Source organism: Urocitellus parryii, chromosome 11, assembly GCF_045843805.1.
Source record: "Urocitellus parryii isolate mUroPar1 chromosome 11, mUroPar1.hap1, whole genome shotgun sequence".
NCBI classification, from domain to species: domain Eukaryota; kingdom Metazoa; phylum Chordata; class Mammalia; order Rodentia; family Sciuridae; genus Urocitellus; species Urocitellus parryii.
The window spans coordinates 30197614-30220165 of NC_135541.1; the positions used below are offsets into that span (position 1 = coordinate 30197614).

At 34.8% G+C, this 22552-nt stretch overlaps 1 protein-coding gene across 1 annotated transcript in view; it reads right to left on the reverse strand.

Moving 5' to 3' along the window:
* The window catches only part of Pik3r3 (phosphoinositide-3-kinase regulatory subunit 3), a 77694-nt gene that overhangs the window by 27210 nt on the left and 27932 nt on the right, over positions 1–22552 (reverse strand). Inside the window, exons 2-3 of the mRNA XM_026397760.2 lie at positions 6648–6756; positions 3564–3662 (exon numbers count right to left, since the gene is read on the reverse strand). Of these exons, the coding sequence (XP_026253545.1) occupies positions 3564–3662; positions 6648–6756 (208 nt within the window). The remainder of the gene's footprint in view (positions 1–3563; positions 3663–6647; positions 6757–22552) is intronic.

A 22552-nucleotide genomic window follows, 5' to 3' on the forward strand; every position in this document is an offset into this window, starting at 1 on the left:
GGAGGCTAGCTTCTCTTAACAAAATAAACCCTTTTCTTCTTTCAATCCCCAAAGCATATTATTTGAACCTCTCTTATTATTGTAGTTCATTCAAAGCAGTTTTCTTAATCCCTTTGTCCTCAGTAGCCTAAGTGATCCTTCAGATCACTTCAATTCATTGTTGGATGCCCTGCAGACTAACAAGTACTGAACTATTAGCATTTATTAAATTCAGTTAACACTATTACTTTTCTTCTAGCAAGATCTATCAAAACTCCACTCAACTATTATTTTCTCTGAGAACCCTCTTTGTCTTTCTCTTATTTAATCTGTCCATTCAGATTATTTACTGACCACATACTATATGTCCAATTGTTATGCTAGATACATGAAAATCTTAAAACATTCTTGTCAATGTATATCAACTGATGAATAAATAAAATGTTATATATATATACAATAAAATATTATTCAGCCTTAAAAATAATGATATTCTGATATGAGTAAAGCTTGAAAATACTATGGTGAAGAAATAAGCCAGACACAAAAGTTTTTGTATTGTATGATTCTCCTTGAGATATTTTAAATAGTCAAATTTGTAGAATAATGATTACCAGGGGTTAAAGGAAGAATTTGATATAATACTTAGCATACTGCATTAAGCTACAGTGTATTTTTCATCTTTTCCAACAACACACTTGTATTATAAACTTTTAAACATAAAACTTTGCCTTATGTAGATCCATATTCCCAATCCTTGCACGGTAATTAGTATATAGATAATCCTATCTATTTTACAGCTGGCCAATAATAAATAACTTAAAAAGAAAGATGCTAGCTCCCCATATCCAGAAGATCACATGGCTCTTTTTGAGAAATACTATTCAAGGAGTTTCTTTTATTTTTAATTGATTTTTTTAAAAAAATGACAGTGGAATGTATTACAATTCTTATTACACATATATAACACAATTTTTCATATCTCTGGTTGTATATAAAGTATGTTGACACCAATTCATGTCTTCATACATGTACTTTGGTTAATGATGTCCATCATATTCCACCATCCTTGCTAATTCTCTATCCTTCACTTTCCCTCCCATCCCTCTGCCCTATCTAGAGTTGGTCTATTCCTTGGAATTTCTACATCCAGAGAAAGCCAGGTGAATTAGGAAATATTAAAGATCTCTTCCAGTTGTAGGACTCCAGCATAAAATTTTCAAGGTAGCTCAAGACTAGAAAGCAATGAGGAAGATACTTTGCTTGTCCTTATTCCTAAGAAGTACTACAACTTCAGGTAAGTTATACAAACTCTGTAGGCTTTTTCTCATTTGTAAGATATAAAATTGTTGGGCTGGTGGAATGCTTGCCTAGTATATGTGAGGCACTGGGTTCAATCATATAAATAAATAAATAAATAAATTATTAAGCAAATTTTAAAAAATAAAACAAAATAAAGTTGTTGCTTTGGGCCAGGGTTGTGGCTCAGTGGTAGAGCGCTTGTCTAGCATGTGTGAGGCACTGGGTTCCATGCCCGGGACTACATTAAAAAAAAAAAAAAAAGACAAAATAAAGGTATTGTTAAAAAAGTATTTTTTTAAAAAAATGTTGCTTTTAATTATGTGTAATTAGGAATCTAGATGTAAAATAGCATCTTCATGTGTTACTTAAATCATTTTTCAAAGCTTTTTTTAGCCAGATGCAGCGATGTACACCTGTAATTCCAGCAGCTCAGGAGGCTGAGGCAGGAGAGGAGGATCCTGCAAAGCCAGCCTCAGCAATTTAGTGAGGCTCTAAGCTACTCAGTAAGAACCTGTCTCTCGGGGCTGGGGATGTGGCTCAAGCGGTAGCGCGCTTGCCTGGCATGCGCGGGGTGCTGGGTTCGATCTTCAGCACCACATAAAAATAAAGATGTTGTGTCCATCGAAAACTAACAAATAAATATATATAAAAAAAAAAGAACCTGTCTCTCTAAATAAAATATTTAAAAAGGTAGGGACGTGGCTCAGTAGTTAAGTACCCCTGGATTCAATCCTGGTACCAAAAAAAAAAAAAACTTTTTCCAAAAATCAACTTTTTTCCAAAGCCAGGCACGATGGTATATGTCTGTAATCCCAGCTATTGAAAGATTAAGGCAAGAGAAGCACTTCAGCCCAGGAGTTTGAGGCCACTCTGAGCAACAATAAAAAGGACTTGAGGTATGACTCAGTGGTAGAGTGCTTGCCTACCATGCATGAGTCCTTGGGTTCAACCTCAAGCATTGCTAACAAAATAAATAATACATACTACAAAAACAAATTATGAATCTTTATTATAATTAACTATTTTAATTATTAAAGTTAAATATGGATATAGAGCTAATGCAGTTTTCTTAACCATTTTTAATATATATTCCATCTCGGGCTGGGGTTGTGGCTCAGCGATAGAGCACTCACCTAGCATAGGCAAGGCCCTGGGTTCATTCTCTAACACCACATAAAAATAAATAAATAAAGATATTGTGTCCAATTAAAAAAAAAAATATATATATATATATATATATATCCATCTCTATAAGTATAAAAAAGCCATACATTTACCATTTAAGAGATTCTAATGTTCCCACATGAAAGACATGGCACAGGCTGAGAACTGCTTTATCTTTTACATGTCTTTGTCAGCCAAAATTATGCTGAGTTGTACTTTCTAAAGACTGCATTAAGGGGGCTGGGGATGTGGCTCAAGCGATAGCGCGCTCGCCTGGCATGCGTGCGGCCAGGGTTCGATCCTCAGCACCACATACAAACAACGATTAAAAAATAAATATTAAAATTCTCTCTCTCTCTCTCTCTCTCTCTCTAAAAAAAATGTGTTCCTTCCTTTCTCTCTTCTCTACTTTCTAAAAAAAAAACAAAAGACTGCATTAAGGGATTGGGGTTGTGGCTCAGTGGTAGAGCACTTGCCTAGCATGTGATGAGGCACTGAATTTGATTCCCAGCACCTCATATAGATAAATAAATAAAAATAAAGGTCCATCAACAACTAAAAATATATATATGTATAAAAAATATTGCATTAAGGAAAACAATAGGGTTATTGGAGGGATAAATTCATCAATAACCTTAGGCTATTCCCATGATTTCTACACTTCATTAATAAGGTCAACTATATTCTTCTTATTCCCTTACTTAGGGATTTAGCCTTTTCATTTTTTGCTACATAAAAAAATTGCCATTTTTATATAAATGTTCAAATATGGGTCTGGGGATGTGGCTCAAGCGGTAAGGCGCTCGCCTGGCATGCGTGCAGCCTGGGTTCGATCCTCAGCACCACATACCAACAAAGATGTTGTGTCCGCTAAAAACTAAAAAATAAATATTAAAAAAAATTTTTTTTAAATAAATAAAAATAAATGTTCAAATATTAATGTACAGAAATAAAATGTTTTAAAAAGAAAAAAATAACCAACTGAAACTTATGTATCTGAATTAAATAAAAATATGAAAAAATATGCATATAAATAACTCAAATAAAATACAGAACTCTCTATAAACCCTGAACTAAAATAATGGAGAACACTAGCCAAAAGACCGAAAAGTACTTACCTCAAAGTCAAAGTATAATCTCCCTGCATTTTTGTTGAGGCATCTCGGACCAAGAAGGTACCATCTGGCATATCCCGTAATTTGTCATTTACCTCCTCCCTGAAGAATAGAATTACAGGAATTATAGAAAAAAGTGAAAACACTTAAGCATTAGTTGTGTTCACATGATATTACTTAGACTAGTTGGAGATGGTATATTTAAGGTTATAAAATCATGGAGACCTCCAGAAGACATTTAGTTCCTTGCCCTAGTGTACTCCTTCTGTTTTGATTTTTAGTGATGTGAAATCTAACTCTTCCAGATTTCAACTACCTAGAGAGGATAGTACTTTCAGTAAGCATTTAGGGCTTTCTTAGGCAGGTCAGGGAAAACCAGCAGCTGTTTAGAAAGGTTATATTTAAGCCACAGTGGCAGCTATTTCTAAACTGAGGGGAAAATTCACTTAAGTTCACAATCTTTCAATATGATATTCTCTAATTTAAATTTATACTGACAATAAATTCTTTTTGCAGATTGGCTTAGTACTTTAAGGAATAACATTATAACAGTCAAATAAATGGCAGGACATAAAAGACCACTAAATTATAGTATAACCATATGATCTTAAAATATTAATTTAAATGGCATTAAATACAATAGACCTCTTTATTGTCTACTACAAAACTTAAAATGTTTTGATCAATTTTAATATGAAATATATACTAAGACCTATTCAAAAAAATTAAACACAGAATTACCAAATGACTCAGCAATTCCACTTCTGAGTTTATATGCAAAATAATTTAAAGGATTAAGATATTTGTACACCAGTGTTCATAGACGCATTATTCACTATAGCCAAAAGATAAAAAAAATCCAAACGTACATCAAGTACACATATCTAGATGAATAGATGAATAAAAATGTGTATATATCACATTAGGATTTTATTTATTTTAACAAATATGATTCCACTTATATGCGGTACCTAGAATAGTCAAATTCATAGAAACAGAAAGCTGAATGGTGCTAAAGGCTGAAAAAGAAGAGAAAAGTGAGTAAATATTTAATAGATACAGAGTTTCAGTTGGGGAAGATTAAAAGTTATAATAATATATGATAGTGGGCTAGGGATGTGGCTCAAGCGGTAGCACGCTCGCCTGGCATGCGTGCGGCCCGGGTTCGATCCTCAGCACCACATACCAACAAAGATGTTGTGTCCGCCGAGAACTAAAAAATAAATATAAAAAAAAAAATTAAAAAAAAAAAATAATAATAATATATGATAGTGATGTTGCCTAACAATGTGACTGCACTTAATGCCAGGGAACTAACTGTATGCTTAAAATGGTTAAAATGGTAAAGGTTAAAAAAAAAGAAAAAGAAGCACCACTTTGGTAGTGGGAAAGAATAGAGAAGAGAGAAGAAAGGACAAGGAAGATAGCTTCAACATGGAATTTGATTTGCCAAAAATGGATAAGGGCTGGGGTTGTGACTCAGTGGTAGAGCGCTTGCCTCAAATGTGTGAGGCACTGGGTTTGATTCTCAGCACTACAAATAAATAAAAAATAAAGGTTCATAAACAACTAAGATGAATAAATAAATAAAATTTTTAAAAAGATGGATAAGAATTTTTGAAGAACAAGATATATTAGATAGGAAAGACAATAGAATGAATTGGACATTACTTTCCTATGTTCATATATGAATACACGACCAGATCTCCACATCACATACAACCTCAGAATGGGAAGTTACACTCCATGTATGTATAATATGTCAAAATACATTCTACTTTCATGTATAATGAAAAAGAACAAATAAAAAATTTTAAATATATATATTAGAAACCCATTAAAATTTAATAAGGGAAAAAAAATAAAAGAAAAAATGTTTAAATTAAGAAATATACACACACAATACACATATTTTCCCTCAATTGGTTCATAATTATACAAAACCATATTTTACTCAAAAAACAAATCTGTCGGGGCTGGAGTTGTGGCTCACTTGCCTGGCATGTGTGAGGTGCTGGGTTTGATCTCAGCATCACATATAAATAAATAAATAAATAAAATAAAAGATCCATTTACAACTAAAAAACATTTTTAAAAAAATCTGTCCTACAAGATAATACAAATGGAAGAAATGATTTACAGTAGAAGGGGTAGAGAGAGAAAAGGGGAGGGGAGGGGAGGGGAGGGGAGGGGAGGGGGGATAGTAGAGAATAGGACAGACATCAGAATACATCAGACACTAGAAAGGCAATATGTCAATCAATGGAAGGGAAACTGATGTGATACAGCAATTTGTATACGGGGTAAAAGGGGGAGTTCATAATCCACGTGAACCAAACCATGTAATATGATGTATTAAGAACTATGTAATGTTATGAACGACCAATAAAAAAATAAATAAAAAAAAATAAAAAATCTGTCCTAGAGTCTAATTTCTCAAGTGAAGTATCTGAATAGTCTGTATCAAAATCACCTAGGGAAGGTTGGTAAATGCAGACTCCTGGGATCTATGCAACTGAGTTTTGTGCATGCAACAATTTTGGAACCATTGTCTTACAGAGAAAGTAAAGTATCTAAAAATATTTTTAGTTCTAAATCAAAGGTAACTATCCTAAATGTGCAAATTTCATTCATTCAGAAATTTATCCTCTTTATAGTATTATAAAAAATTAAGCCACACTCTTAAAGATTTTCATGTCACTTTCATGGGCAGAAATAAAGACTTTTTTTTTAAATATTCTCACAATATTTAAAGTGGTAATCTGTTTAAGTGACAACAGGTAGAGTATTAAAATGTTTTAGCTACTAATTCTCAAAAATGAGTTTTTAAAAACTGCATTCAACCAGGGATAATGGCAAATGCCTGTAATCCCAGCAACTCAGGTGGCTGAGGCAGGAAGACTACAAGTTCAAAGCAGTCTCACCAATTTAGAGAGACTCTGTCTAAAAAAAAAAAAAAAAGAGGACTGGGGATGTAGCTCAGTGATGGAGTGTGCCCCTGGTTCAATCCCCAGTACCCAACTCCCGCAAAAAAAAAAAAAAAAAAAAAAAAAAACCTGCATTCAACTATAGTAAAATTCTAATTACCTGGAAATATCTCCCCAGTACCATTCTGCATCCTGAAGAGAAATGGAATTGTCCTTCATTCCATTTGTAACTGCTGAAGTCATTGGCTTAGGTGGCTTTGGTGGAAGAGCTGGAAGAGAAATTAATATTGTTTTGCATATGTAAATTATTTTTTGTTTTCTAATTTCCTCAGAGCCAGCTTTTTTCTGGGTATAGACCTCAGGTGCATTTTTTTTTTGCGGGGGGCGGGGGGGGGGGCACCAGGGATTGAACTGAAGGGCACTTGACCACTAAGCCACATCCCCAGCACTATTTTGTGTTTTATTTAGAGACAGGGTCTCACTGAGTTGCTTAGCTTTGAATTTGTGATCCTCCTGTTCCAGCCTCCTGAGCTGTTGGGATTTCAGGTGTGTACCACTGTACCAGGCCCCAGGTACACTTTCACCTCTGAACTATATCCCCACCCCTTTTTCATTTTATTTTGAGACAGGATCTCACTAAATTGCCCAGGCGGACCTCAAATTCAGGATCCTCCTACCTCAACCTTCCAAATTGCTGGGATTACAAACCTGTGCCAGCAGGCCCAGCTCAAGAGCAGTTTCTTAACCAAAAAAATATTACAATTGAAATAGTTAGCCTGGTGCAGCAGTGCACACCTGTAATCCCAGGGACTCGGAGGCTGAGGCAGGAGGATAACTAGTTTGAGGCCTGTCTCAGCATTTAGTGAGACCCTGACTCAAAATAAAAAAATAAAAAGGGCTGGGGAGGTAACCAGGTACTAGAGCACCCCTGGGTTCAATCCTCAAAAGCTGGGTAAGGGAAAATTTTTCAAACACTTTTCAATCAAATTAATGTTATCCAAAGAAGGAGTCATTTTGGAACTCTACCAATAATTGCCTGAAACGTAAAAATCTCAACATATTTACATTTTTTCTTCCTTATATAATATTAACTTTTAATTCAGTAAAACTGCATTATTTTCCAAAAGACAAAATAAAGCCCCTTCCCAAACCGTTCATTCAAAAGCTACTAAGTAGGGTGAGCATGGTAGCATACACCTGTAATCCCAGCAACTCCGGAAGCTGAGACAGGAGTCTCACAAGTTTCAGGTCAGTCTCAGCAACTTAGACCCTTCAGCAACTAGTGTTTCAAAATAAAAATATAAAGGGCTGTGGATGTAGCTCAGTGGTAAAGAGCCCTAGGGTTCAATTCCCAGTTACAACAACAAAGTACCATCAAGAAACTAAAATCACAAGCAGTGGGAGAAAATTTTTGAAAATACATTTGATAATATATCTGTAAATATTTTTTGAAATACAGATAAGAAACCTCTCTAAAACACCTGAAGAATTCTTGAAACTCAATTTTAAAAATGGGCAAAGGATTTAAATAGATAATTCTCTAACTAAAAAATGATATATAGATGGTCAACAAGCACGTGTAAAGAGGCTCAACGTAAACAGCCATCAGGGAAATGCAAAACCACAATGATACCACTTCACACCCACTAGGATGACTTTAAGAAAAAAATACAGATAATAACAAGCATGAGTAAAGATGTGAAGAAACTGGAACTCTTTTATTTATTGGAACTCTTTTATTTATTTATTTGTTTGTTTGTTTGTTTGTTTTGTACTGGGGATTGACTCAGGCACTTGACCACTGAGCCACATCCCCAGCTCTATTTTGTATTTTATTTAGAGACAGGGTCTCACCAAGTTGCTTAGTACCTCACTTTTGCTGAGGCTGGCTTTTGAATTTGCGAACCTCCTGCCTCAGCCTCCTGAGCCACTGGGATTATAGGCATGCACCACTGTGCCCAGCTGAAATTGGAACTCTTATTATACTGTTGTTGAGTATGTAAAAATGATGTAGTTTCTTGGAAAAGCAGTCTGGCAGTTTCTCAAAAGGTTAAAACAAAAAGTAACCATCTGACCCACCAATTTTACTCCTATGTACATACCCTTAAAAATGAAACATACATGCACACAAATACTTGTACATGAATGTGCACAACAGCACTATTTATAACATCAAAAATGAAAATAATTCAAATGTCTATCAACAGATGAATAAACATGATGTATATAAAATATGTGTACATTCGAATATTATTTGTCAATAAGAACTGAAGTACTAATATATAATACATCATAAATAAACCTGAAAACATTATGCTAATGTTTTGAAGCCAGTCATGAAAGACCACATATTATATGATTCCATTGTCCAAAATAGACAAATCTATAAAGCTAGAAAGTAGATTAATGTTACCTAGACTAAGGAGCTAAGAGAGAATAAGAAATCACTGCTAATGTAAATAAGGTTTATTTCAGGGTAATGAAAATGTTCCAAAATTAACCAAACTCTATGAATATAATAAAAATCCTTACATTACCCTATGTGAGTGGAATATATTTTATGTGAATTATATATCAATAAAGTTGTTAGTTAGACACAGTGGAGCACACCTATAATCCTAGCTACTCAGAAGGCTGAGGTAGGAGGATTGAAAGTTTCAAGCCAGACAGAGGAACTTAGCAAGATCTTAAAAAATTTTGGCAAGATTTTAAAATTTAAAAAAAAAGGAAAGGAAAAAGAAAAAAGGGCTGGTAGTACAGCTCAGTGGCAGAATACTTGCCTAGCATGCACAAGGTCCTACATTTGATCCCCAGTACGAAGCCCCCGCCAAAAAAAATTAAGAATCAGATTTAGGTACTTTTTAAAACCAGGAATTTATGGCAGATCTCAGCCCTCCTCATCCTCTTATCCTGGGATGTGTGCTTAAATATTATGTCTCCAGTCTATGCTGGGGCACATCTAGTTTTACAAATCAGAGGCTGTCTCTGAAGGATAGCCTGAACTTTGTATCACTCTTCTTTTGAAGGATGATTATTTTCCCACACCTCACATAAAACTCTGGGCCTCTGTTCTCCCTTAGCTCTATTTTTCCTAAATGGACTATTGTCCCTTTCCCACACCTTAAAATTGATTTCCTTGTCTCTCTTATTATTCTATATACTCATCTACTCCCATAGCTTCAAACAATTTCTAACTTCTGGATCTTTTCAGACTAGCAACTGTCTAACAAAAGACATATAAGGCATTTATTCAATAAAATATATTTTGAGCACTTAATATGTGCATAAATCTTTCAGGGCAGGGATCCTGTTAAAATGCAGGATATGATTTGCTAGGTTTAGGATGGGGCCTGGGAGTGCATTTCTAACAAGCTCCTAGTGATGCTATTGTTGATGGAATGTCTCTTTTAGAAAGTTTCTTTGGGGGGCTGGGGATGTGGCTCAAGCGGTAGCGTGCTTGCCTGGCATGCGTGCGGCCAGGGTTCGATCCTCAGCACCACATACAAAGATGTTGTGTCCGCCAACTAAAAAGTAAATATTAAATATTCTCTCTCTCTCTCCTCTCTCTCTCTTAAAAAAAAAAAAAAGAAAGTTTCTTTGGGGTAAAGAAAAAAAAATCATTCAAGTGGAGTACAGTAGCTAAAATATAGTAAATACATGTAGTTCTTCACTCTTTCTGTTAATCACTCCTAAACGGCAATAAAATACATTTTTAAAGGTATAAAAACAATATCAAAGAAAATAGGAAATAACAGATAATAGCAACACAACTTTAGTACAGGAAATGCAACCAGATGAATTTGACTTGGTAGAATGCAAAAAATGAAGCCCAAACCTAAATAGAGAAAATCCAAACAAAAGCAATCTGTTCATACCACTATACTCTGAAAAGACCAGGAAATGCAGGCACAATGTATCTCTGAAAAGAGGTTTCAGGATGGGGCTGAAAACAGAAGAACTGGCTGAGGATATTGAAAGAGCAGTTAGGCCCTCAGTTTTTCTCCCCAACACTACCAAGCAACAAGGCAGCTACCCCCATTACCCTCTAGACAAAGGCTGCCTGTCAACTCACAAGTCCGAAAAAACAATGAGAAAAACTGGACTCAAGGAACAATAACTAAAGCTAAGAATAGGGGTGACCTATTTATTAACAATAGCAGAAGCTAGGAAAAGTCTACCAAACAGCAAATGCCTAAGGCCTCTTTCTTTCCCCTGTTCTCTGAACGATAAGCTCAAGTTTACACCCCAGGCAGGAGTTATGGAGATATTTTTCTTCGGGAGAAACTTACAGGACCCCAAAAAACGACTTAAAATATAGATATTTTGGGATGACCCAATGAAAAAGGTACTCATCATCTTATCATCTTTTAGCAAAAGACAAGAAGTTTTGCCTACTTGCATTGAGCTTCAAATCTGCCGTTTAGTGTATCTCATTCTTAAATAAGAACAAACCACTTTAAAAGGAAGGAAATTTTGACACATTTTATTGCATGACTGAACCTTGAAGACATTACGCTAAGTAAAATAAGGCAGCCATAAAAAGCAAAGTATATGATTCTTCTTACATGAGGCTCTCCAAGTAGATGAATTCATAGAGACATAAAGCAATGGCACTTGTGAGGGACTTACAGGAGCAGGGATAGAAATGTTAAATGGATACAGAATTTCAAATGGGGAAGATGAAAACGTTCTGGACAAGGATGGTAATGATAGTTACACAATGTGAATCTACTAAATGCCACAGATCTTACATGTTTAAAAATTGTTAAAATGGTAAATTTTGTTATGTACATTTACAACAATATTATAAAAAAAAGTTTTAAATACCAGACATTTGAGGAAGACAAAAAAGAAAAAGAAAAGGTATTATAGAGTAAACAGTCAAGGAGAAGAAAACTTCACAAATACACAAAAATGGTATAACAATCTCAGATATATAAAAGGAATACTACATCTATGAAACACACACAAAGTCTATAATGAATTACATTCAAAGAATAAGAGCACTTAATATATTCAAGTTATGGCAGATTAAAAAAACTCAATTACCAAGCTGGCAGATAAAGTGGAAATCTCTCAGGAAGTGGAACAAAAAAGAAAGTAATAAAAAACAGGAGAATCATCCTAGAAAAATCCAATACTAAACTAACAAAGGAGTTATAGAAAACAGGGAGCAAAACATTTAGGATAAATAAGGAAAAATTTTTCAGAGCTGAAAAACATACATTTTTATAATTAAAATGCCCACAGAGTAGGCCACACAATTAATAAAAAAGACCCAAAACAGGGGCTGGGGTTGTGGCTTAGCGGTAGAGTGCTTGCCTAGCACGTTTGAGGCCCTAGGTTCAATCCTCAGAGCAACATATAAATAAATAAATGAATAAAATAAAGGTATTGTGTCCATCTACAACTAAAAAAATAAATATTAAAAAAAAAGTATATCCCTGTAAAATTTCACAACATGAAGGAAAAAGAAAAGGCCTTGGGATTACAGGCATGCACCACCAGGCCCAGCTAGCCTAATTTTACTATAAACCTTGTGGTACTCTTTCTGAACTATAAACTCATATTGCTTTGATAAACATCAAAATTAAATTAGAAGAAACCTATGATTTATTCTAAGTCCACCACTTAAACCAGAGTTAGTAAATCATCTCACCTCTCTAAGCCTTAGAAATGGTATGTTGAAACCAATAGGTTAGGAAATTCTGATTTTTATGTTTTCAGAAATTTTGTAAGCTATTGTCATTAAAAACTAAATCAGGGCTGGGGATATAGCACAATAGTAGAACGCTTGCCCAGCATGTGTGAGGCACTAGGTTCGATCCTCAGCACCACATAAAAATAAATAAAATAAAAGTCCATCAACAACTAAAAATTTTTCTAAAAAAACTAAATCATATAAATTCATAATAAATTATATAAAAATAAAGGTAGTAAATACTTAAACTCATCATTCATTAATATTTTGCTATATTAAATGCTTTCAAGATTATTTATATCGGTTATATTTATATAATGGAAATACTTTATACTATGAGGCATCTCTTTGAAAATTTGCATTATATATGTTGTACTGGGGGTTTGAAATCTACTACCATGGGATTTGGAAATCAACAATGTTACACATCAGAGTTTGATTTATTATTGTATTAACTTTGTGTGGAACTTTTCTAACAGTAATACCTTGGCCCATCTCCCTGGAGATTCAGATTTAGTCAATTCAGTATGAGATAGACATTAGTTTTGGTTTTCCAATACAACTAGCAATTCTGATATTATACTAGGATGGGAACCTCACTCCTAACCCCACAAAACTTACTCCAATACCCCCACAATTCTTTCACTTCATTGAGATGTCCATTACTCATTATTTACTTTTTATTCTGGCTGGTATTTATTTTTATTATATGCTGGTATTTATTCATCTCTTTTGCCTGTCTTATTCTCCCAACTGCACCTGCCTGCCAAGATCCCAAACATATAGATCATTTTCATACTTCTTCCACTCTCTCACTAACTGGGGAGTTATACCATCTTCAATTTGGTTTCACTAGTAGTAGTCTCCAACCATAAGTGGACCCTCAACACAATCCACAATCTTTCCCTAATTTTTTACTCTCCCCATTCTTAATTATGGCTACTTCAAATCTCTGCCTTTTCAAACATCATTTTATACTTTCTTAACCCATCTTTGGCAGACCCAGCTCACATCCTATGAAATATAGTGTGAGCAGAGTTACTTCAGTTTCCTGTCATTCATCTATAAATGTATGTGCATCTACTCCCATTTTTTCCTTAATATCTAAATTAGTCACTCTAACAATGTTCTAGATCTCATTTCCTTTCCACCAGAGGGACTATAGTCCTCTAGCACCCTATGATTTTTAGTCTCTCCTGCTTTACTGGAAACTTTCCCAAAAGCTTATAAATATGCTCAAATCACTCAAATGTAGTCCTCTAAGACAAGTGATTCTTTGGGGTTATAAACTCCTTTTGAGAACTGATGAAAAAAGCTTTAAGTCTTCTTTCAAAAAAAAATTGCATATACACAAAAATGAGCATATAACATGTAATACTGGAGAAGTCTACAAATCTCAGGTTAAGAATACATACCTCACCCATTTCCTTCATACCCAAGCTTTTTGCAAAGAGCTAAACATTGCCTCTCTGCACTTGAATTCCCTCCCTCCCAACTCCAACCTCAACTCTTGCCAAGGTCACTGACCATGTTGCTAAGTTCAGTAGATATTTTTCAATCATTATCTGTGATATTTGATACTGAAATACTCTCTTTACTCAGTATCTGAGACCCTATACTTTTAAAAAATATTTTTTAGTTATAGATGGACATAATACCTTTATTTTATTTATTTACTTTTATGTGGTGCTGAAGATCGAACCCAGTGCCTCACACATGCTAGGCAAGTGCTCCACCACTGAGCTGCAACCCCAGCCTGACCGTAAATTTTTTATAGTTTTTCTACTTCTGGTCATTCTTTCACAAGCTGCTTTCCCCAGGCAAGTTGGAGTATCATCAGGAATTTATCTTGACTTCCTCTTACCCTCCACTCTACACTAAACCCATAACAAACTAGCAATCCACAGGGCTGATTTTAGTGGTCATAACTGTACTGTTCTGACTTTAAAATAGGTACTGTCTCCCCACACCCAGAGTGTTTTGATTTACCAAAATTCAAAAATTGGAAAATTCTGCCGAACAGAGTGGTACAATCCAAGAGACTCAGAAGGCTGAGGATCGTGAGTTCAAAGTTAGCCTCAGCAACTTAATGAGACCCTGTCTTTAAAAAAAAAAAGCTAAGGATGTGGCTCAGGGTTAAATTCAATCCCTGGTACCAAAAAAAAAAAAAAAAAAAAAAAGGGGGGGGGATTCCATATTGAAATCCTCATCTCTGGCTTTTTGGGTTTTCTTTCCAAAAATTTGGCTGGGCAAGGTGGTGGTGCACAACTAGAATCCCAAATACTCTTGAGATTAAGACAGGAAAATCACAAGTTCAAGGCCAACATGCCCAATTTAACAAGACCCTGTCTCAAAATAAAAAGGGCTGGGGATGTAGCTCAGTGGCAAAGTAAAGTACCTTGGATTCAACCCCAAAACCATACACATACAAACCTGGGAGATCAGGATAACCTGAGCTCATACTGCCATAAGGCAATAATTACTCCCTATGGTTTCCCAGACACCTACAGCTAAGTATCAGTTGCCATTTTCATTTTGTTGGTATAGCATTTTTTAAAAATATCCAGCCTATTTCACGGTCTTCCATATAAACTTGGAACACTACATTCTGTACATTTTTCTGAGGTAATTTCATGCTGCAGACTTCCAAATTTTATTAGTCACCCAATTCCCACAGGGCTAATTCGTACATGTAATTCATGCTTCAATATCTTTTTAGGAAACCCTCTTATTTATTCCCTCCCCCAGCAAGACTGAAGTGCCCCCATTTGATTCTTTTTTATTTTTTTATTTTTTAGTTGTAGATGGACACAATGCCTTTATTTTATTTATTTATTTTTATGAGGCTCGAACCCAGTGCCTCACATGTACTAGGCAAGTGCTCTACCACTGAGCCACAACCCAAGCCCCTATTTGATTCTTTTAAAAGATATTTTTAGTTGTAGATGGAAATAACTTTATTTTTTTTTATGTAGTGCTATGGATCAAACCCAGTGCTCTCACACATGCTAGGCAAGCACTCTACCACTCAGCCACAACCACAGCCCTGCCCCCATTTGATATTATAAGCATTACCTGCTTACCCCTACTGTCATACTTCCAAGTCTGTATGAAAATAATATCCAATTTTGTATACATCCTCTACCAAACCACCAGCTCCTAGCAAGCAATGTATACTATACTAGGTACTGTAACCTCAGCACCTAATATAGTACCTAATACGTGACAGAATCTCTTTAAATATTTTGTTGAGTTAGTAATGAAACTCCTGAATGTACTTACCCATCTTAAGCTTATCAAAGCAAATAACATTGTCACCAGTCTTAGTAAAAAGATTGCCATAAATACTCCTCCCTAGTAAGGGCACATAATAACTAATATTTATGCATACTTTTATGTCAGGCACTATTGTAAATGCTTTATATATATTATCTAATCTAATCCTCACAACAACCTTATAAAATAGATACTGTTATATCTGTGTTACAAACAGAAAATCAAGGCACAAAGAAGCAAATAAGCTAATAATAATAAATAAAGTTAGCTTTTGTCCACCCTCTAAAGGCTAAAGCTATAAAAGGAACCAGCAGTCTTGTTTTGCTCCCAGAGGCTGTCCTTTTAACCACTTCTCAGATTGTCTCTCACTTGTACAGAAACGGATGATCCTTTTCTAAGAAAAAAGAAAAAATTAAATGTTTGAGAAGATTCTTTTGAATGAAATTGGTCATAAGTCAACATCCCAAAGAAATGAAATAATTAGTGAAATGTTCAAGCATGAATATCATAATGAGTTTTGACACTGCAAGCATGCCATGAGCAATTCTTATCTGAATGGAAAGTAAAACCTTACATGAAATGCTGTGTATATGCATATTCAACATATATTTTTAGATTAATTTGGAAACCTTTAGTTTAAAATAAACATTATCCAATAAATTCTTCCAAGTAATAGAGAATACTGCTTTAAAGCAGCCTTATTAAATTGTAACAACTAGGAAAACTGAAAATTCAAATTGATTGAACTGGGTATTCTAAGAAAAGAAATTTGTGCTTAGAATGTAACAAATTCTAGGGGCTGGAGTTGTGGCTCGGAGGTAGAGTCCTTCCTTGCCTGGCATATATGAGGCCTGGGTTTGATCCTCAGCACCACATATAAATAAATAAATAAAAGATAAGATCCATTTACAACTAAAAAAAAAAAAGAATGTAATTAATTCTATAACAATAGGCAAAAGTACTAGTCCTTTAATCAGGGACCTGGGTTCTAGTCCTGGATTTGTCAGAACCAACTAAGTAAAGCTTTGGAACAAATGGTACTTTTTGTTTTAGTTGGGGTTTTTGTGAATATTAATAATCCATCTCCCTTTCTTTGGTAATAGTATCCCAACTTCTTCAGGTAGATTCATCTTCCCCCATGTACACATCTCAGCAAATCCAAGTTTCCTTCTATTCCCTGATCCAAGAGATGAGAGCACAATCTAAATGCAAATTGGATCTTTTCTATGGGACTTTGAATTCTGAGCAAAATGATGCAAATGACAGAGTTCTCAGAGTTCTAGCTAGAGCAATTAGGCAAGAAAAGGCATCCAAAATGGAAAGGAAAAAGTAAAACAATATTTGCAGATGATATGATCCTATATATAGAAAAATCTCAATGAACAAAAATAAAACAAACACTACTACAGCTAATAAACAAAGCTGTAGAGCTTCTTTGCCTCTCTCAGCCTTCACAGAATTGAAAAGTTAAGGAATTCTCTGAACAAGCTTTTTCATGGCAGGTTTGATCTTCTATCCAGACCAATAAAACTTTCTCTATACCAAAAATAAGGTTGTTTGCTTTCTTATCATTCATATGTTCAGTGGAGCAGCCCTTTAATTTTCTTCAACAACTTTCTTTTCCTTTGCATTCACAACTTGGCTAACTATTTGGTACAAGAAGCCTAGCTTCTGGCCTATCTCAGCTTTCTTAACATGCCTTCCTCACTAAATGTAATCATTTCTAGAATCTGATTCAAATTGAGAGACATGTGACTCTTCCTTTTACTTGAACATTTAAAGGCCATTGCAGGGTTATTTATTAGCCCAATTTTAATATGGTTGTGTTTCCAGGAATAGGGAGGCCCAAGAAGAGGAAGAAAGATGGGGAATGGAAGGACAGTGAAGCAGTCAAAACACACAAAACATGTGTCAATTAAGTTCAGTTTTATATAGGCAAGCTTTGTGATGCCCCAAAACAATTTTAACAGGGCTGAGCGGATAGACAGCTCAGTGCAAGAGTGTCCTTGGGTTAAATCCCCAGGACAACAACAACAACAACAAAAGGGTTGGGTACAGAGGGAGAATAATTTTTTCAGCATATGAGATTGGAATAACTGTATATCCATATGTAAAAGAAATAAATTTTACCTATGTACAGAAATTACATCAAACTGAATCAAAGATCTAAATGTAATAGAACTATAAATCTTTTAAAGAAAATATAGAGGGGAAATCTTTGTGATATTAAATTTGGCAATAATTTCTTGGATTTGACACCAAAAGCACAGACAATAGAAGAAAAAGTAAACTGAACTTTATCAAATTTAAAAATGTATGTATCAAAAGACATTATCAAAATAGAATCGGGCTGGGTGTTAAGAAAAAGAACTTTAAAAACACTAAAAAGAGGCTGAGATTGTAGCTCAGTGCAGAGTGCTTGCCTCACATGCATGAGGCCTTGGGTTCGATGCTCAGCACCACATAAAATAAATAAATAAAAATAAAAATAGATATTGTGTCCAACTTAAAAAAATAAGTGAAAAGAGAATCAACAGAATGTGAAAAAAATATGTGCAAATCATATGTTTAATAAAGGTTTACTATCCAGAAAATATAAAGAACTTCTACAAAAAAAATTCAATGGGCTGGGGATGTGGCTCAAGCGGTAGCGCGCTCGCCTAGCATGCGTGCGGCCCGGGTTCGATCCTGAGCACCACATACAAACGAAGATGTTGTGTCCGCCGAGAACTAAGAAAAAATAAAAATAAATAAATGTTAAAATTCTCTCTCTCTCTCTCTCTCTGTCCCCCTCTCTCTCTCTCACTCTCTCTTTAAAAAAAAAAAAATTCAAATCTGGCAAAGGACTTGAACAGACATTATCTAAAGAAGATATACAAATGGACAATAAGTACATGAAAAGATGCTCAACATTACTAGTCTTTAGGGAAATGTAAAATGAAACCATGAGTTACTACTTCATACCCATTAGAATTAAGTTCCGTTTTATATAGGCATTAGAAAGGCTATTATCAAAATAATGGAAAATAACAAGTGTTGGTGAGGATCTGGTGAATTAGAATGCTTGTGTATTACTGGTAGAAATGTAAAATGGTGCAACTTCTGTGGAAAACAGTTTAGTTATTCCTTAAAACATATACAGCTGTATATTCTAAAGAACTGAAAGCAGGAACTCAAACAAAAAACTGTATTCCAATGTTCACAAACTTATTCACAATAGCCAAAAGCTGGAAACAACCCAAATGTCAGAAGAGAGAAAATGTGCCATATATATATATAAATGAATTATTATTCAGCTTAAGAAGGAATGATATTCTGATACAGACTACACATTCATGAACCTTCAAAACATTAAGATAAGGTAAATAAGCCAAACACAAAGATTTGTATGATTCTGCCAGGGATGCACGCCTGTAATCCCAGTGGCTGGGGAGGCTGAGGCAAGAGGATTGAGAATTCAAAGCTAGCCTCAGCATAAGCAAGGCACTAAGAAACTCAGTGAGTCTCTGTCTCTAAATAAAATACAAAAATAGGGCTGGGGATGTGGCTCAGTGGTCGAGTGCCACTGAGTTCAATCCCCGTACCCAAAAATAAATAAATAAATGCAAATAAAAAGGGCTAGGGGTGTAGTTCAGTAGGTAGAGTACCCCTGGGTTCAATCCACAAAGGGAAAGAAGGAAGGAAGGAAAAAAAGAAAAATGTAAAGTAATACCACTCTTTTTACTAAGTATGTTTTGGAAATTAATTTTTCCTTAAAAATATTATTTATGAGTCTAGGATGTAGTTCAGTGGTAAACCACTTGCCTCCCAAGCATTAAGATGAGCCACATCCCTAGGCCTTTTTATTTTGAGAGAGGGACTTACGAAATTGCTCAGGCTTCCAACTTTCAGGAATTTCCTGCCTCAGACTCCCAAATTGATGGGATTATAAACAATTGTCAACATGCCAGCTCCTTTTACTTACTTTGAGACAGGGTCTTGCTAAATTGTAGACTGGCTTCTGATCCTCCTGCCTCATCCCTGAGTCACTGGGATTACAAGGTAGATGCTGCCATCCCACAGATTTTTGTCAGTTTTAATTTCTAAAATAGTTCATATCAATAATATAACTCACACAACTCAAATAGTCTAAAACTCTTTAGTCTCTGATAATGTTTAACAGTGTAAAGTGTTCTCAAAACAAAAAAAGTTATAAAGCTCAGTGTGTATGTAGCTCAGCAGTAAAGCACTTGCTTAGCATGAGCAGGATTCTGGGTCTCACCATTAGCACAGAGAGGATTGAGAATCATTGATCTACTCTGACCTATATTTCAGAAAGAGATTTTTTTCCCCCTTTTCATTATTGCCTCTTTTTCCAGGTACAAAATGGGTTTTTGGTACAGGCTAACTTATACCCTGAAAAAATGAGAGCTAAAATGAAGAAGAGGCTCATATCCTGATCCTACAATCTACTCCAAAAGCCCTATTTGTTAAAGAACAAAACACTGCTAAGCAAATGTAACACAATAGGCACCAAAAATATTTATTATCCATTCACAGGATATTTCAGTTATCACTAAACCAAATTTAAGTAACATATGCAGAACTAAAATTAAAAACATAAAATTAACCATTCCTGTATTACGAAAAGAATCTCCTGTGTTTTTAGCTTAGCTGGCTATGTTGGTTGTTTAATGTTACATATTACTTATTTAAGTTACTTATTTGAAGCAATTAACTAAAAAAAATATAGGAATTTGCAATGTTCCCTTTATATTTTCCATTCTCAACCCATTTTTTAATTATTTTAATTTATTTTTGTACTGGGGATTAAACTCAATGGCACTTAACCACTGAGCTACATACAACAGTTCTTTTTATTTCTTATTTTGAGTCAGGATCTTACTAAGTTGCTTAGAGTCTTGCTAAATTGGTGAGGCTGGCTTTGAACTTGCAGTCCTCCTGCCTCAGCCTCCCAAGACACTGGGATTATAGGCATGCTCCATCACACCCAGCTCAACTCATTTTATTTAACATATTTTTTTTAGTTGTTGATGGGCCTTTATTTTGTTCATTTATTCATATGCGGTGCTGAGAATCGAACCCAGTGCCTCACACATGCGAGGCAAGTACGCTACCACCGAGCTACAACCCCAGCCCTCAACTCATTTTTTTATTAACATTTACTCTCCAAATAATAAATCCTTTCTTCTACAGATATCCTTGATGTGAAAACTCTCAGCTTAAGAAAAATGTTTCATTCACATAATCATTTGCTGTATCATACTGAGGATACTTAAATACTAAGAACATAAAAAGATTATCTTGTTAAACATTATCAAAGGCAAATGGTGCTATCAAAGAGAAGTACACAAAAACCTGAAATAGTTCATCAGATGATAAATTCTGACTACCTAAATAGAAAGTTTTACCCACAATAATATAACTGACCACATCAGTAGAAAGGTATTCTTGGGCTGGGGATGTGGCTCAAGTGGTAGGGCGCTCGCCTGGCATGCGTGCGGCCCGGGTTCGATCCTCAGCACCACATACAAAGATGTTGTGTCCACCGGAAACTAAAAAATAAATACTAAAAAATTCTCTCTCTCTCTCTAAAAAAAAAAAAAAGAAAAGAAAGGTATTCTCAATTTCTGAAAACCATTTTTTTTAGTTGTACATGGACACAATACCTTTATTTTATTTATTTATTTTTAGTGTGGTGCTGAGGATCAAACCCACTGTCTCACACATGCTAGGCAAGCACTCTATCGCTGAGCTACAACCCCAGCTCTCAATTTTTTGAAACCTTAAACCAGCTTTTACTTATTATTATCAAGGAACCAAGGAACAAGAAAAAGAATTCCAGTACATAATATATGAATAAGTATACTCAAAATGCAGAATAAAATAACTTCTAAAATAATTTCCTAAAGCTCAAAAATTTATTTCCTTTTAGAGGAATAGAAATATAACACGTTAGAACTACTCAGGATGTTTGTGATATAATCATAGATGTAGCAACATACTTAGAAAAAAATGACTGGCTCATTAAGCTACCCCAGGGGAAAAGAAACAACTACCTTCAGGGAAAAGAGAAAAATGTTATTTTAATTTTTAAAATCTCAATTTTTTTAAAGCCTAAAAATAAAGTCATGGAAACAGAGGAGAAAGAAAAAGCTTTTCATCTTTCTAAGATAGAAAAAATGGATAGCTTTTATCAACTTCTTTTAAAAAAAAAAGATAATGATTAAACAAAATTTCTCCCCAGCATCAGTGAACTGCCACATTCAAATCCAGACTTCACTGACTATTTGGCATGCAACACTGAATTACGAACAGTTTTGCTCATGCATGGATAAATGTGATTTTTCCTCACTGGAATGATTTCTCTGTAGCATGCTCATTAGTAACACACTAACCCTTTCCTATGCCCCAACAACCAATCTGCTTTGTGAGCTAAATCCCAATCCCAAATCAGATGTTGTTGGCAAAACTAATCTCTGAAAGAAAACAGTATAACAGCCAATCATTACACAGAATCTGGATCGTATGTTACTGACGTTGAGACAGAAAACTGTGAAGTTTCCAGCAAGTAGTTTCAGTTGAACTTCTTGTCCCAGCAAAATTAAAGTTATAATTTTATCTTTGGAGATACATGTATTTTCTTTAAATTATAATATTGATTTTTTCTTTGAAAACATAATTTTCTTTGTTTTTTTTTATTTTTATTTTTGTAGACATGTATGGACAACATGCCTTTATTTATTTATTTTTATGTGGTGCTGAGAATCGAATCCAGTGCCTCACACATGCTAGGCAAGCGCTCTGCCACTGAGCTATAGCCCAGCCCAAAAACATAACTTTCTAAAAGACTGTTTCACAACCAAAATAAACAATGATTTCAACAGTTAGAGGAAAAGCTTCAATTAATTTAAAGTTAAAATATGGGTGGGGGTTGTGGCTCAATGTCAGAGCTCTTGCCTAACATGTAGGAGGCACTGGATTTGATCCCCAGCACAGCAAAACCAAAATAGTTAACAATAAAGTTAAAGTATTTAGATTGATTTACTAATATGATTTTTCTCTTCCTCTGTACAAGCTACAGTTCC